Source organism: Octopus sinensis, linkage group LG9 (assembly GCF_006345805.1).
Source record: "Octopus sinensis linkage group LG9, ASM634580v1, whole genome shotgun sequence".
NCBI classification, from domain to species: Eukaryota; Metazoa; Mollusca; class Cephalopoda; order Octopoda; family Octopodidae; genus Octopus; species Octopus sinensis.
Window position 1 is genome coordinate 13,591,076 of NC_043005.1, and position 18,338 is coordinate 13,609,413.

The following is an 18,338-nucleotide window of genomic DNA, read 5'->3' on the forward strand; positions in this document are numbered from 1 at the left end:
TGGCAATGTTTCTACGGCTGGATGCCCTTCCTAACGCCAACCACTCCGTGAGTTTAGTAGGTGCTTTTTACGTGCCACCGGCACAGGTGCCAGACGAGGCTGGCAAATGGCCACGATCGGATGGTGCTTTTTACGTGCCACCAGCACAGGGGCCAGGCGAGGCTGGCAAACGGCCACGATCGGATGGTGCTTTTTACGTACCACCGGCACAGGAGCCAGACGAGGCTGGCAAATGGCCACGATCGGATGGTGCTTTTTATGTGCCACCGGCACGAGGCCAGTCGCGTTGGCGTTGGCAACGGCCACGTTCAGATGGTTCTCTTACGTGCCACCGACACATCCATGACTTTTGTAAACATTTTTTCAAGCTCAGAATTGCTTAAGCATGGAATAAACTACCTGCTTCAAGTTCCTGAAATTTGCCAACAGTATATCTGATGCCCCCAACCATCATGTTTTTTTGTTCTTTTTTGAAGACTTATTCTCTCTTCACTTCCTATGCATATTCTATGTACTGTTCTTGAAGTTTTGGTTACCTTTTCTGATGAGCTGTCATGCACCTGAGTACAATATACAATAAGTTCATCATTATCATCTCAATAATTATATTTGTTTCTTTATTACCCACAAGGGTCTAAACATAGAGAGGACAAACAAGGACAGACAAACGAATTAAGTCGATTACATCGACCCCAGTGTGTAACTGGTACTTAATTTATCGACCCCGAAAGGATGAAAGGCAAAGTTGACCTCGGTGGAATTTGAACCCAGAACGTAATGGCAGACGAAATACGTCTACGCATTTCACCTGGCGCGCTAACGTTTCTGCCAGCTCGCCGCCTATCTCAGTAATTATATTGGTCTTATGACAACTTGGGAAAGGGACAAAAAGCATAATAACATATACGAAATAACATATACAAATAGACTTCAGGAATGTGATTCAAATGAAAATGCTATTGGACTTTCTTCTAGTCTTAATTCTATCATCTACATATTTGTATCTTGTTATTTCTCTCTTTTTCAGAATTAATTACAAAGACAAGTAAGACCTTTAGAATTAGGGAGATGAAGACCTTCATTCACAACACTCAGGCACCAGGTTTAGATTTGACACCAGCATCTCAAAGACTGGACTTTGATGAGTGCATGTGCATGTGGCTGAGCTGGTGTATGTGTATATGATTATGTATACACAGACATTTAAGGCGGTGAGCTGGCAGAAAGGTTAGCACGCCGGGTGAAATGCTTAGCCGTATTTCGTCTGCCGTTATGTTGTGAGTTCAAAGGTCGACTTTGCCTTTCAACCTTTCGGGGTCGATAAATTAAGTACCAGTTACGCATTGGGGTCGATGTAATCGACTTAATCCGTTTGTCTGTCCTTGTTTGTCCCCTCTGTGTTTAGCTCTTTGTGGGTAGTAAAGAAATAGGTACTTCGTCTGCTGTTACGTTCTGAGTTCAAATTCCGCCAAGGTCGACTTTGCCTTTCAACCTTTCGGGGTCGATAAATTAAGTACCAGTTACGCATTGGGGTCGATGTAATCGACTTAATCCCTTTGTCTGTCCTTGTTTGTCCCCTCTGTGTTTAGCTCTTTGTGGGTAGTAAAGAAATGAGTATGTATACACAGACACACACACACTTATTGCATGTGCATATGTATGAGGCTGAAAAGTTCATAGGCCAACTAAGATATCCTCATTGAATGTGACCAAATGAGGTTTATTTTTCAACATAGTCCGTCCTCCTTGCAGTCCACACATTTCTTCCATTGGTGTTGCAGTGCTTGGAGATCCCGTTGGTGAAGAAGCTTTCAGCCTGTTGGTCAAAAAAGTCATCAACAGCAGATATGAAGTCATCATCACTGTGGTACTGCTTCCCAGTTAAGTGTTTTTTCATGTTGGGGAACAGATGATAGTCAGATGGTATCCAATCAGGAGACTAGTGAGGGTAATCACTTTTCCAAAGTCACAGTCATGCACAACAGCCATCAGAACCACAGACTTGTGTGCTGGAATATTGTTCTGATGAAACAAGCCCCTTTTTACCAGTTTCCAAGACTGTCTGGTATTGATAGCCTTTTGTGACTGCCTCAACACATTGGCATAGTACTCTCCATTGATGGTATGGCCCTTTTGAATATAGTCAATAAACACAATGCTTTTAGCATCCCAAAAGTCTGAGACCATCACTTTCCCTGCAGATGAAATGGCCTTGGCTTTCTTTGGAGCAGATGAGGAGAGTATTTCCACTGCATGGATTGTCTCTTTTTCTCTGGTTCAAAGTGATGAAGCTAACACTCATCTTGGCTTAGGAAACCAGTTGCATCTGCCTCAAAGAAGGTCAGATTTTCTTGTGATGCGATCAGATGATGCGGCATCCTCTAAGCAGAAGCTTTCATCAAGCCAATCCATTGAGCAGATTATTCTTAACTCTCTCACAGGATATGCTAAGAGCATTGGCTATTTGATTTATATTAAATCACCTGTCACCATCACCATATGGTGAACACAATCAATGTTTTCCTTGGTGGTGGCAGATGCAAGGCATCCAAATCTTGGTTCATCTTCACGACTCTCCCTTCCCCTCTTAAATCTAACCTCCTACTTTTATACTGTTGATAAAGCTGGAGTGTCATCCTCTTATGTAGCAAGTATATCAGCAGGAATGTCTTTAGGTGCTAAGCCATTTTTCTGCAGGTACATGATAAGACTATGATGCCAAATTTTGTCCATTTTCAAGAGAAGTCACTGAAAATTACTTTTGAAATCAGATGTCAGTTTACCTAGAAAGAAACAATGCAATTATTAATAACAAGAGTTGAAATTTATAGATGCAAGATTCTTCAGCTCCAGCATCACTCCTTCATAGTCAGCCCAAGGACTTTCCAGCCCACCCTCATTGAAAGTATGTGAAGACGGGTTGTAGCTAATTGTTTGTGAATTTGTGCTGTATCTTTGTATATGTTGCAACAATAACCTGTATTATTGAAAGAAGAAATTTCAAATATACTTACACCTCAGCAATTCTGATGTAGTTATTTGTGTTGTTGATAGCCAGAGTTAGGATGACTATTATTGCTGGAAGACCTAATAATAATAATAATAATAATAATAATAATAATAATAATAACAATAATAATAATAATAATAATAATAACTGATTGGAAGTATTATCATGTACATTGTTTTGTCTTGGTATAAAAGATGGGCTACAGCTCAATACCACAGATTTGCTTGTCAGTTGTTTGACTTTAACCAGTTGACAAAGTCCCTTAGGGGCTGACGATACGTGCATCTCTGATCACAAGCAGAAGTAGTGGGGGAGCATCATAGCTATGTGTTGAGGGGGATTCTTTGGGGTTTGAATAATTCACCTTTGGAAGCATGGGTGGTTCTTTCAACATCCTTAAACAACCCTTATTCAGGGACCTTTTGAGCAGATGGGTTACTCAACCAGAAGAAAATTCTAACTGAGCCCCACCTGCAAGGTCATGCGCTGTTTATCTTGATATGAGATCACCATGTCACGCACATATGGTTGTGATGCATGTGCCTAGTGTACCCTTATCAGGCGGGTAGTCGTGATAGGTATACTGGGCTCCGTATATTTTACCCCAGTGTCACTTTCATAGCATGCACTGCTCTCTCACTCAATAATAATAATAATAATAATAATAATTAGTAATTGACTGTCTTGGAAGTACCTATTTTTTACTGCCCACAAGGGGCTAAACACAGAGAGGACAAGCAAGGACTGACAAACGGATTAAGTCGATTATATCAATCCCCAGTGCGTAACTGGTACTTAATTTATCGACCCCGAAAGGATGAAAGGCAAAGTCGACTTCAGCGGAATTTGAACTCAGAACGTAACGGCAGACGAAATTCGGTTATGCATTTCGCCCGGCATGCTAACGTCTCTGCCAGCTCGCCGCCTTGGAAGTACCAGCACTCAACTACCAACATGGCTGAAAAAGATTGGAGCAAGTCTGAAGGTAGAACACGTACAAAATTCAGTATTAGTTGGAACTGCAAGAATTCTTCACGGGGTTCTTGAAGCATGGCTAGTAAAACAAGTGTCACCTTAGTCTGCTGGCTGTGGACAGCTGACACTTTCCATCATACCAAGCAATATAAGCTGTGAGTTTACATCACATAATAATAACACACACATACACACACACACACACACACATACACACACACACACAAACACACACTCACACACATATATGATTTAGTTATAAGGATTCCTTAGAATCAAGGTGCATCAACACGGATGCCCAAAATATCCAGGCGTGATAACATAGAACATTTATAAATTACTATTTTCCCACTGCTTTGATGTGCTGTTTATTATCATAATAAAACTGTCGGCATTTTTAACGAATGCATTATGCTAGTGAATATATAAAACTAGTTTAGAAAATAAAAACAGCAAGGAACCGAAAGACCGAGTTTTATATTACACTAGCAGTATCGCCCGGCGTTGCTCGGGTTTGTAAGGGAAATAACTATATAAGCATTTTTAGAGAGTTACTTCCCTTATAGATGCCAATTCGGGCTTTCTTAGCCATTTCTGTTTTGGTGTCTTCAAGCCATGAAGTCGTTGTTCTAAAAGAACGCTGGTCTCCTTGACAACGCATTACGACGTTGATTTCCTTACACTCCCTTCCCCACAGCTTCACGAGGGAGGGAAGAAGGGGGAGAAGCAAACAGGTGCAGGTGTCACCGTGGACGCCAACTCCGCCGCCATCGACACATGAAAAATTATGCATTAAAATGGAATAAAAAATTATGTTAAATTATTTTTAAAATCGTAGACTCATCGTAGACGCGCGCTAATAGCCAGACGGGCTCGATATTAATCACGACTATAAGATACCCGAATTTGGTTAAACTGCACCGCAAAATGTGGGAGGAGTTAGGAATCTAAATCGAAGGGGACAGACACTCACACAACTAGAGTTTTATATATATAGATATATCACACACACACACACTCACATCTTGAGTTGCCTCCCCTAGTTGGCAAAATGCTCGAAATATTTGATTGATCTCCCTTTGTCTACTAAATTGGTATGGTTGGTTTAGATAAGGAACAGAATGGTAGGTTATCAAGAGAAACACTTATTGAATACATGAATACTGTTAGTTTTGTCAATGAATGCTCTACAAAATAATCTCTCATTGTTTTAATGTTAATCCTTTCTTTATGCTCTACGAAATAATATAAAGGAAAATCTACAATAATTGGCAGAAGAAATGCTGCTAATTTACGGAGATAAGTAGTGCTTGTTTTAGATAGTGGAATGTCTATTGAGGAGGATCACTAATGTTGATCTATGAAAATCTGTTAGCTTCTAAAGTAAAAATAATAACTCGTGAAGAGATAAAAATGACTGTGTTTTATATAGAAAAAGCAGTTAATATCGATGAAGAAATAACTGTAAAATTATACGATGTTGTGGGACTACGAATAACAAATACCTATTTCTTTATTACCCACAAGGGGCTAAACACAGAGGGGACAAACAAGGACAGACATAGGTATTAAGTCGATTACATCGACCCCAGTGCGGAACTGGTACTTAATTTATCGACCCCGAAAGGATGAAAGGTAAAGTCGACCTCAGCGGAATTTGAACTCAGAACGTAACGGCAGACGAAATACCGCTAAGCATTTCGCCCGACGTACTAACGTTTCTGCCAGCTACCTTAACCTGATCGAGGTTTCCTGTTTTCGATGGGAGGAAACTCTACCTGTTTTTGCAGATTAATTGTTCAATGCTCCTTCAAAAATACTTTAACACTAATTCGGCTATTGTTTTTATATGGCTGGTGTCTCTTAATAATGAGTCTGAATATTTTATTTTCTAAAATATTTCTACAGATATTGATTCTCCTTCAATACGTAGAGTAACGTATGCGTTTCGACTGAATCATTCGAGTGTTTAAATAGAGATAAAACAAGCTACTTAAAATGTCACAAACGATTACAAATATAAACAGAGTAAGAGTTGAAAATTTAAACAGAATTTGGGAGGAGGGTTAATTCAAACGGAGTGAGTACTTCTAGTTTAGCCAAAGGAAGAAATGATAGGTTGAAGCCATGTTTTTGTAAGAGTATGATTTTTCTGTTTTACACAGAGAGAAAATTTTACAGTGATTCCCAAGTGGGCAGTATTGTTCCCCTGGGAGCAGTGGAAAGTTCCAAGGGGTCATTGACGAAAAGTGGAGCTATAATGATATAGCGATTCATGTAAAAACAAAATAATGGGTTCATTAGGTTAAGTTTTATTTGTGAAATACAGTTGCTTTGAATTTGCTTCAGAAAGAGGTCTATGTTTGTGATGGTTAGTTGGGGTGGGGGCGCTAGGAATGTGGCCTGGGTGTCAAGGGGACGGCACCCTGAAAAGCTGGGAATCACTGATCTAGAATGAGACGGAATTGATAGTTTATTCAGAGGACAAACTTCTGGCTGAAACAGAGTAAGAACAATAGCTTTAGATCACTGGTTCTCAACTGGCAGCCATATGACCCCTGAGGGTTCCTATAAGATTTTGTGGGGTCCATGGAACAATATAGTAAATTGGGGATCCACAATAGTATCTTAAGGGTCCCTGAAAAAATTTTGCTTTAGATGTATGTATTGGTGTGTATTGCAAGGAACAACTAGATATGTAAGGATATTGTTTGTGCAATTCCATTATTTAAGCAGAATGGTGTATATATAAGTTTCCTCTACCTTGTGTGTGAGTTCCAACTTATATATACACCAATCTATTTAAATAATGGAACTGCAGATACAATATCCTTACGTATCTCACGTCTGTCTTCATTCCTCCACTTCACTCTGTATTTCATATCTTCTCTATAATAACTTTTACTTAAACATTTTCTCCCACCGTCTCTGATGAACGGATATATAAAATATCCTGGAAACAGCTGTAAGACCTTCTCTTTATAAATGTTCTGGAAACTATTCACAGCCTTGGAAATTTTTTAATTCATTTTGTTAATTTTATATATATATGTGTGTGTGTGTATATATATATATATATGTGTGTGTGTGTATATATATAAATATGTGTGTGTGTGTATGTATGTTGTACGTATATGTATATATAATATAGATACATATATACATATGCTGGCCTGCTCGCTTAGCCAGCGGGGTGGCATCATTCGAAGGCTAAAACAATGTGAATGCATTGTGACCAGCGATGTGTAACAACATCTGATGGTCTGGTTGGTCACGTGATCACGTGATATACATATGCATACAAACATACATACAGAGATAGAGAGGGTGAGTGAGAAAAAGGGAAAGAGATACATATACATATATATATAAATCATATTGTGTGTGTGTGCGTGCGTGCATGCATATATACAAATATTATACATATAGATACAGAAGCATACATTTAAATATTTACTATCAGCCATTCCTCCTGATCAATTCTCAATGACGTCTACTATGAGAAGGAGACAGACATGGTAGACGGTGTTTATACGTACCCCAAGCAATTACTGTACTCTTCAGCATGTAGTTAGTCATGTATTTATTGAATACAACAACCACAGCTAAATAGATATGAGATGCTTCAACAGCCATCCACATGATGGAAACCGTAAGAAAGTAGTGTAGTAGAGCTGCTACTGCCTACAATAATAATAGTAATAATAATAATAATAATAATATAATAATAATAATAATAATAATAATAATGATAATAATAATGATAATAATAATGATAATAATAATAACAATAATAATGATAATGATAATAATAATAATAATGATAATAATAATGATAATAATAATAATAATACCAATCGATATAAATGTATCTGTCAAGACCTACCAAAAACTGAGCAAATATAAAGATCTTGAAATAGAAATTAGCAAAATGTGGAACCTGAAGACTAAAACAATACCTGTTGTCAAAAGTGCCTTGAGAATGATAGCAAAAGGGGGCTGATTGCTACCTAACTCAGATACCAGGAAACACAAAAATGGCAGAAATTCAAAAGATAGTGCTCATGGGAACTGCTCATATCCTACGCAAAATACTTTCTTTGTAATCTCAAGTTTTAAAACAAACATAATTTTCGTATGATTTTTTAGGCATTCACTAGTACAACACTAAGTACAAAACCAAATATATGGCACCCTAGGCATAGCACCAACATGAACTTCCAACTTGTTGTCTCTTGAGGTCTCTGGGTGAGACTTGGAGACAACTTGTACAAATGTAAAGCAAAAGTCAAACATAGAATAATAATAACAACAATAATAATAATAATAATAATAATAATAATAATAATAATAATAATAATAATAATAATAATAATAATAATAATAATAATAATAATAATAACAACAACAACAACAATAATAATCATAACAATAATGATAATCATAATTATGATAATAATAATAATCATAACAATAATGATAATATGTACATAACAGCAAATACCTTTTACTGTCATCTTAACATCACACTATCTTCAAATAATCAAATTACTTTTAAGACAGGTTTTTGTTCTCTAGAACAATACTCTGTTCAAAACCAGATATTAGGTCATCCCATAATACTTTTTTATTTTTTTAAATTAAGAGAAACAAAGGTCTTTTTTAATCTGAAATATACTGTTCTTCATTTTCTATAATGTTCTTTCCCCTATCTGGTAGACTTGTCAGGCTTCTCTTCCAAAATTTATTTGTCTGTGATGAAAAATACTCCCCCAATATTCATCTACAGAATTTGTATTTTTTCCATCCAAATGATTTTGAAGACTGTGGAATAAATGATAATCAGATGGGGCAATGTCTGGTGAATATGGAGTGTGGGGCATCGTTTCTCATTCAAACTGCTCCAGCCTTTGGAATATCATCATTGCTGTATGTGGCAGAGCATAATTCTGATGGAAGAACACCTTTCATCTTGAAACCAAAGATGGTTGTTTTACTCCAAGTGCTGACTTACCCTATTCAAGTTGCTCACAGTAGATCTCTTTTGTTAATGTTTGGTTTGGGTTTAAATGTTCAAAGTGAACTAAACCTTTCATATCCCACCAAACAGATAACGCCTTACATAGATGATGAAGACCTTCTTTAGCCTATGGTGTCGGTGTTTCTCCTTTCCCTACCGGCTGTCTTCGGCACTTGATATTTTTATAGAGAACCCATTTCTCATCACCAGTCACTATTCAGTCCCAAAAAAGTTCATTCGTGAGATGTGACAGCAAAGAAAAGCACACATCCATTCTCTGCGTGTTATTAGACTCAGAAAGTTTATGAGGAACCCAATGACCCAATCTACTGACTCTGCCGATGGCACGCAGATGTCGATGAATGGTTGAATGACTAAAGGTGTCTTCATGTAATTTTTGGAAATATATCTGTTAAAATGAGATGTCAGTGTTATTTTCATTTTTGCATAATTTAGATGACAATATATTCACCTGGCATGCCCTTGGCAGTAGGGGTGACCAAGATGTGTGGGGTGCCTGGTTGGCTCTGAGTTGTTAGTTGTCGGAGCACTGCATCCTTCAAAACTTCCATGCTTCCTGAGATTCGCCAACACTACACTTGATACACACACAAGCATGTTCACTTTCCAGACATTTCTACATTACTGCATGTACTTTATATGCACTTTCTGACAAGTTGTGGTGCACCTGAGCACTGTATACAATAATTTCATTATTATTATATAGAACTCCCCTCTATAATTATCTGGCAGGGCTTCGACAATTGGAATATCACTTGACAGCTAAGAGAGTAACACACATGTCCATGCATGCATGTGCATATGTACATGTGTGTGTGTGTGTGTGTCTTCATCATCATCATCATCAACATCAACATCATTTAATGTCTGCTTTCCATGCTGGCATGGGTTGAATGGTTTGACTGAAAACTGGTAAAGCAGGGAGCTGCACCAGGTTCTGATTTGATTTGGCAAGGTTTCTATGGCTGGATGCCCTTCCTAATGACAACAACTCTGAGAGTGTAGTGGATGCTTTGTATGTTCCACCGGCACGGGTGCCATTGATCTGACACTGGCATCACCATGTCTATGGCCCCACTTGGCTTGACAGGTTCACATGAACAAGGTACATAAGGAATAATATATTTGTATGTGTGTACTCACCTTACAAGCAATTATATCTTTCGTAGCATATGGACGCATTCCAACAAGAAATATGAAATTTGCTATAGCTAAAGCAATGCAAAGATTTATCAAAATTTTTGAAAAAAGTCCTTTTCGTAGAGTTCTGAAAAAATGGAAAGGCATTGTTTGTTTTACTGAAGAATGAAACTTGACATATGAAATACATTAATAACTACAATATTGGATAAGGATGCTGTTTGTAAGGGAATATAAATATACTCCAGTGGTGCTGCCCCAGCATGGCTAAAACATTTTTAAGGATTTATATTTAAGGTATACATGAAATATATTTGTGTGTGGTAAGTAGCTTGCTTACCAACCACATGGTTCTGGGATCAGTCCCATTGCATGGCACCTTGGGCAAGTGTTTTCTACTATAGCCTAAGGCCAACCAAAGCCTTGTGAGTGGATTTGGCAGACGGAAACTGAAAGAAGCTCATTGTATATATATATAATAAAATATTAGGGAATAAATCCAAACTTACAGGGAAAAATCAGATTTAGGATTGAATCCAATTTTATAGTAAAATATTAAATTATATTAAATTAGAGACAAAACCACTATTAGGCAAATCAAACAATGAAAAACTTAAGCCAATGCATAAAATTAATTAGTTTATATTATTTTAGATATATATCAAAAGTATTAAAAATTTAATAAAAGATAATGAGTAAAGCATTACGATCGTTTCATGGCTGTCCAATTCGTAATAATTCGAGTTATGGTTACAGTCAATCTTCAGGTAATTGAAATATTTATCTTAGCGAGGTTTAGCAATGATATATATATATATATATACAATATAATAAAAATATATATATATACAATGAGCTTCTGCCTGTCTATTTGATTATAACTCCTTTCAGCAGGTAATAACACAGCCTTCTTACTCCCATTGTAATATTTGTGCAGAAGCATGGTTCCTACACCATAATCATTTACATCTGCAGCCAATATTATATCCATCTTTGGATCAAAATGCATTAACAATAAGTTTGATGGTAAAATACATTTTAACTTGTCAAATAAATGCCTTCTGGCATCTATCAGACCAACACCATCTTGCATTCTTCTTTAACAGATCATTGAGCGGACCCTTACATTATGTACATTGCGAATGTAAGTTTGATGATAATTTACTAAACCCAAGAATGCTTGTAGCATTATCACATTATTCAGCATGGACATATTTTTTTATTGCAGTTGCTCTGGATGGATCTGGTTTTCAACCGTTTCTGTCTATTATTTTGCCCAAGTATTTAATTTTTTTTCATTATGAACTCACATTTTCTTTCTGTTAACTTCAAAGTGTATTCTCTTATCTTCTTGAATACCCTTTTAACGTGTTCTACATGTTGTTCCTGTGATTTACTTTTTATTAGAAGATTGTCTAAATGGACAATAGCAAAATCCCAGTCACCTAGCATTGTATACAATATTTGCTGAATTATGGAAGGAGCCACTTTTACACTGAAGATGACCATTCTTCTTCTACTTGGATTTGTAGATATACCTCCAAGAGGTCTAATTTTGAGAAGAATTTCCCTCTATCTAATTTTGCAAGCGCTTCTTAAGGACTCGGCAATGTGTAGGTAAAGTGAGATTAAACGACCATACAAACCTGTTGAAAAATCTGCACAAACTCTTATCTTGTTATTTTGCTTTTTTACATAGACCATAAGTGCTGCCCAATCTGAGTAGTCCATCTTCTCGATTATTCTTAGGCTTTCAAGTTCTTTGTTTACCTGGTTCATTGCCATGAATGGTACATTCTGTTTTAGATTAAATACAGGTGCTGCAATTTGTTTTACTGTAACTTTTGCCTTTGTTTTCGTGCAACAGCCCAGTTCTTCAACATTTTTCAGCATTTCCTGACGACTTGATATTCATTTATTGCAGCATCTGTTGCTGTAATAGTAATTGTTGTTATTGCTTCTGTTGTTGCTCTTGCAGTTGTATCTACTGCTGTTGTTGTTGTTCTTGAAGTTGTAGCTGCCACTGTTTTTGTTCTTTCAGTTGCTATTGTTGCAGTTTTTGCAACTTGAGCAAACTGGTCAACAAATTTTCCACAGTTTTACGATTTTTCCCCCATAAAATTCACACACAAAAAACTTCTTCAAGTTTGTTAATTCCTTGTGAGGTTGTTAATTCCTCATCGCCACCATTGTAACCCTCGTGGCCACTGTTGTAATCCTTAATGTCGCATTGTTATAATGCCCACTTTGGTACAGCATTATAGTAAGTTAAACCAGAAAAGACATAACTAAGAACATCTACTTCGTACTCTCTACCTTATTTATAGTGACCAGCATATACCACGCGTCACATGGGAGGGTTGTACCACTATTACTGTTATCCCCACAACAATTACATATTATGTTTTTACTCAAAGTAACACATATGTAATATACATCTGATTCAATTGACCACTTCAGCTCTTTAGCATTCAGATTACTTTGTCAAATGTAGTGATTATCTATCTCATGGCTTTCAGATATTGATAATGTGTCTGGTTATCTTTAGAATGACATTGTATGGGTAGATGTGAGTCAAAAGATCTAAATGGGATCAACATAAAAAATGTAGAGTATTTAGGCCTGATAGAGCAAGTTTAAATTTCAAAATTTAATCACTGTATTTTAATTCATTAACCACAAAAGTGAGCGCATGTAAACATGTATGTATGCACATGTATGTGTGGTAAGTGTGGGCGTATACATATATAAATTTGGGTGTGTGCGTTTACACAATAGTTATTTGTAAAATTTTAGTTGTTTCATGCTGAAGAAAACATCATAGAACAAAGCAAATGTTTAGAAATGATAATTCTGAATTAAAATGCTTACTTGGAAGAAACATGAACTATAATTGTGAGTATGAGACAGACAATCGAAATTCCACATCCAATGCTAGATATAATAGATATTGGTTTAACATCAACATCCTTTTCATTTCCATAAACATCCTGCAATAGAAATAAGCAATGTATTAACTTCTTTGCTATATTTCAAACGTTTGTCAATCTTATATAAACCACTAGTGCCTTACTTGATAATGGTAGTGCTGCTCTGTCTGTGTGTGTGTGTGTGTATGTATATGTATGTATATATATACATATGATGTTTTGCAAATAACTTGCACAGGTGCAGAAGTGGCTGTGTGGTAAGTAGCTTGTTTACCAACCACATGGTTCTGGGTTCAGTCCCACTGCGTGGCACCTTGGGCAAGTATCTTCTACTATAGCCTCGGGCCGACCAAAGCCTTGTGAGTGGATTTGGTAGACGGAAACTGAAAGAAGCCCGGCGTATATATGTATATATATATATATATATATATATATATATATATGCGTGTGTGTAAGTGAACTGTGGTAAAGTAAATTTACATATCCTGCTGCAGACAATTCAAAATACTTGGTGTTCTCCTTTGTTTTGTTTTTTTCATCTATTCCACCATCAGAACTGCAAGATTTTATAATGTTCTGCAATTATTCTAGTCACAAAATTGTGGGTAATTGTGAAGGACTATAAATCTTTAAGAGGATATCTATCTTTCAAAGACTTGCTTTAATAGACTCAATACAATGAATAGCAAAATCATGAATTTCTGTAGTATTTGAATACAGCCTAGAGATTAAAAAATTTTGACTGTACTTTATGATTCAAATAATAGTGACCATTGATAATAATTTTAGCTTGCTTTCTGGTTTCTATCCATGATGTCAACCAGCTGATAGGCAGAAGATTAGTCAAAGGTACCTTAAATAGCTTGCAATGAAGTGTCTCAGTATTTTGACATATTTACTAGCAGACTCATCAATGGATAGTTTCTCTCTCTCTATCCACTCAGTCGAAGTCGACTCTCGGTCACTCGTTGGATCAGTGTCCTCCAGTCAGTTCTATCCTGAGCCGCTTCGTTCAGATTGGCTATGCCCATTCCGGTGTCACTCTTGATGGTGTCAAGCCAGCGGGTTCTTGGTTGGCCTCTTCCTCTCTTGCCACTGACCATTCCGAGCATGATGTCCTTCTCCAGGGATTTTCTCCACATAATATGACCGAAATATAGTTTAGTATGCAACAAAACATATGTAGCAAGAACAGCACTAATTTTTCACTTGATATAATACCTTACATATTTACTGAGATACTCAGTAGCATACATTTTAGTTGGTGCGTTATTATGCAGCTCTTTAAAACAGGCCTAACATACATAGCATTTGTTATATTGGTTCTAAATTTTGCTCAAGACCAGCAATTTTGGGAGTAGAGACAAGTCAAAGACATCAATCCAAGTACTCAAACTCAACTTGTGCTTATTCTCTCGACCCTGAAAGAATGGAAGGTAAAGTCAACCTTAGCAGAATTTGAACTTAGACCATAGGCGTATAAAATGCTGCTAAGCACTTTACCCAGCATGCTTACAATTCTACCAGTTTATCATCTAAGCATTTGTCATAATATTACTAACCATTAGCAGTGCAAAACTTGTAAGATGGTTACAGGAACAGGATATTCTTTCTCCTTGTACAATGTTGTATATATTACAGCCTTTTGTGGACCAATGTGGATCCTGTCCAGGGGTGTCATCCCAGTAAACACACCGTGGGTTATAACCAGACTGAAAACAAATTAAAAAATCAGAATTAGTGCTCTAATAGATAAAATTGGTTATTTAAGAAGATCGCTTTCAAATTACACTTACCGCGAAAGAAAATATCCTCTCTCATAGATGCCTTCAGGTACAAAATGAAAGTAGCTCATTCACCTGGGCCATAATCATCACTTCACTAACCTTTCAGAAAACTTACAGGGTGCATGGCCTTCCTCTGATGAGGAAATCACTGTAGAAGAAAGTGTCTGACCTCAGACCTTTTAATCTTCTCCACAATATTACATCATTCACCATACCCATCAGACAGAGGAAGACTATGAGGTGATATAAAAAGTTCCCAGACTAGTTCTGCAGCATGCCAACAGATAGCAAGCAGTACATAGTTGTGTGTGCAGTGAGAGCTAGCAGTAACCTTCACGTGGCAGTGTGCCAAGTGACATCACTGTATTTACTTCACAAGTTGTGAAATTTGTGTTCTTGTGACCACGTGTATGTTGTAGTCTGTAATTTTGTCATGGACAGAAACAAAGAGTCAATATGAAATTTTGCGTTAAACTTGGTATGTCTGCTACAGAGACATTGAGCATGCTTCAGCAAGCTTACGATGACAAGACAAAGGGTCATATGCAATGTTTCAAATGGGATGGGTGCTTCAAAAGTGGAAGGATGTCCCTAGAAGACAATGAGCGATCTGGATGATCTACCATGTGTTTCATCCCCAGAAATGTGGTATTTTGCATCTAGAATTTGTCTCCCCAGGTCAGACCATTAATCAAAAGTTCTACTGCAACTTTTTGAAGTGCTTAAGAGGGAGGACGGACATTCAGCAAAAGTGACTGGATCTGTGGAGCATAAAGAATTAAATTCTTCACAATGACAATGCACCCTTTCACGAGCTCTCCCCACTTGTGGAGTTTCTCACCTAAAACAACATGGTATCACTGCCACACCTACTTTATTTGCCAGATTTAGAATCTGTGGACTGCCATCTCTTTGTCAAGATGAAAATGCAGCTTAAAGGTTACTGTTTTAATACCATTGTCAAGATCCAGAGCGAAATGCAGGTCTTTGACTTGCTTATGGAATATGACTTCCAAGCTGGATTCCAAAAGTGGTAGGAATGCTGGGACTGGTGTAATCCTGTGCAATGTGTCTATTTCGAAGGAGAGATGATATTAAAACTTTGGTAAATAAGTTATTTTTTACTAAATGTAACTAGTCCAAGAACCTTTTGATACCACCTCATATAAGCTCTTATTGGCCAAAAGAAGGCATCAAGATGGTCCTTAGGAGGGACTCAATTGACAGGTGGATCTGTTCAATGCATAACAACAGTTTGATGTATCTCAACTAGTTACAATGTCTAGACACTGAAGCAGCACATCCATAACTGTTTCATCACTTTGTGTGCATCCTAGATGTAACTGATAGCTACTTTGTTCCCATTGAGTTTATTTCCATCTTTAGTATTTTCAGTACCACCACCAGGTTAGAGATTTTGTTTAGAGACACTAGACGGAAAATTGTTCAGAACAGACTATCAGTTGATCATTATCAATGACTGGAGTCTTCTTTAATTATTGATCTGTTCTAATATTTATCCTTTTTAGAAGACAAGGTTTGGTGTACCACCATCCATATTGAATGGTTGGATGAAGAACTTTGTACACAAGTTTCCAGATGCCAAGTGTCCAACCTTAGCCTTTGAGCTGCAAAACACGGGAAGAGATGTCTCTTGAATAGCGACTGCATTTGTGCTGAACTTAAATAGAATAAAACTAAGTAAGATTAATTTGTGAAAGAAAGGAAGTATTAAATGAAATACAGTTACGTGGATAGTTCCATAGAAACACTTACAATGTGAAAAAGTATAACCCACCATGTGAGTGGCTCTGAAGATTTAATGAGAGAAGTAAATAATTCATTAGTGGCTACTAATTCAGTGAGTAGGGACTTTCTATTGCCTCCAGTGCTGCCTATGTAATCAGGGAGTGGAAAACATTGATCCTGTTGTAGGAGGTTGAAAACTCTTAGCTCAGAAGGAATAAAAGCACCAACAGGTTAAAGTTTGGCTTAATTTACGTTATTCCCCTTGATAAAATATGGACACAGCACTTCAGACAAGTGGTAACAATAAGGTACAAGATAAGACACTAAATGAATCTGTTAAACCAACAACTATGGGATTTTGACATCCAAGGAGATGGCAATATCAGCAATAAGAAATACATAAACAGAAGTATATTACCTTATGTATTAAACTGAAAGACATTGTAATTGGTTTATCAAGGTTGGTTATTTGAATATTAGGAATATTGGCAGCAATGATTTGACTGTTGACAAACTGTTCGAGTACTTCCATCTTTTTTTTAAGAGGTTTTTGAATTACCTATAAAAAGAGAACTTATTTATTCAATGGGAGTCCTTAATATATTGTTAAAGTTTGCATATAAATTCAAAATCTTTGTAAGGTATGAACATATCATCTTATTCAATAGAATAGCTTAATATATTATCTATGAGATAACAAGTACAAAAGATTGAGTATGAGACCAACTCTTACTATCATGCTTATTCCATTGCAAAAGATTAGAATGTATGAGACCAAACTTTTGTTTTGTACTCTACATCATTACCTTAGTCAGTTGACCATAATCCTTTTAATACATTGTAAAAGATTACTTAGAATTTCAAAACTTGTGTTGTATGACTGTTGTTATCGTTAGGCCTAACTCATCGTAAAATCAATACCACCATGACTGATATCCAATCTACAGTGGAGAAGGCTAGCCACTGGATTTGGTTAAAATGAGACGATGAACGATGGCTAGAAGAATATTGAGCCTTATTTGCTAATCAGCTGATCTAGCAAGTGGGGTCTCATATCAGTGTGCATTGATGCCGTCGAGAGGTAGGCCCCAAAACGATGCGCATTCTTTCCATACACTTGCTGGCTTCCGGTATGCAGAGTTTTTGACTGGTAGCACTTGCATGTGCAAGTTGTTTGCAAGACATCTCATCGTCACTACTGTTATTATCCTTATGAACATTTCCACTGCTACTACTACATCATCTCTTTCATCATTCCATACTAGTCACACTATATTGTTACTGTGGTAATTTTCAAACAAAGATGTATTAGCTTACCGATATATAAAGCAAGAATTTCTGTGCAGTTATGAGTTAAATTTGTTTCCTTGCATTACAATGATAGCATTCTTGAATCCAACTACTTAGTGCTAGTTCTAGACATGAATTGGGATAATAGAAGAGACAGGTATATTCAACGTTCCTTGATGGAGATTATGTGCAGTTATTTGCCCCAGAAAACAGAGGGCTTTTGTAGTGACCCTGGAAGAAGTATACAACACAACAGTTGCTGTTCTTCTGTACCTATTTACAGTGGTATGAATCATCCTTGCAATGCATTTGCAAAAAGTGATGTGACTGATGTTGCAGTGATTTACATGTGCATGTCTTATGCTTCTCTGGGCTGAGCAGAAAAGATATCAGTTTTAGGATGCTATTGTAGTATT

General features: G+C 36.9%; 1 protein-coding gene across 1 annotated transcript in view; it reads right to left on the reverse strand.

The window, feature by feature from the left end:
- Positions 1-18,338, reverse strand: part of LOC115215718 (adhesion G-protein coupled receptor G6) — a 136,291-nt gene that overhangs the window by 4,516 nt on the left and 113,437 nt on the right. Inside the window, exons 18-23 of the mRNA XM_029785011.2 lie at positions 17,051-17,191; positions 14,659-14,808; positions 13,038-13,156; positions 10,170-10,293; positions 7,525-7,669; positions 3,015-3,087 (exon numbers count right to left, since the gene is read on the reverse strand). Coding sequence (XP_029640871.1) covers positions 3,015-3,087; positions 7,525-7,669; positions 10,170-10,293; positions 13,038-13,156; positions 14,659-14,808; positions 17,051-17,191 — 752 coding nt within the window. The remainder of the gene's footprint in view (positions 1-3,014; positions 3,088-7,524; positions 7,670-10,169; positions 10,294-13,037; positions 13,157-14,658; positions 14,809-17,050; positions 17,192-18,338) is intronic.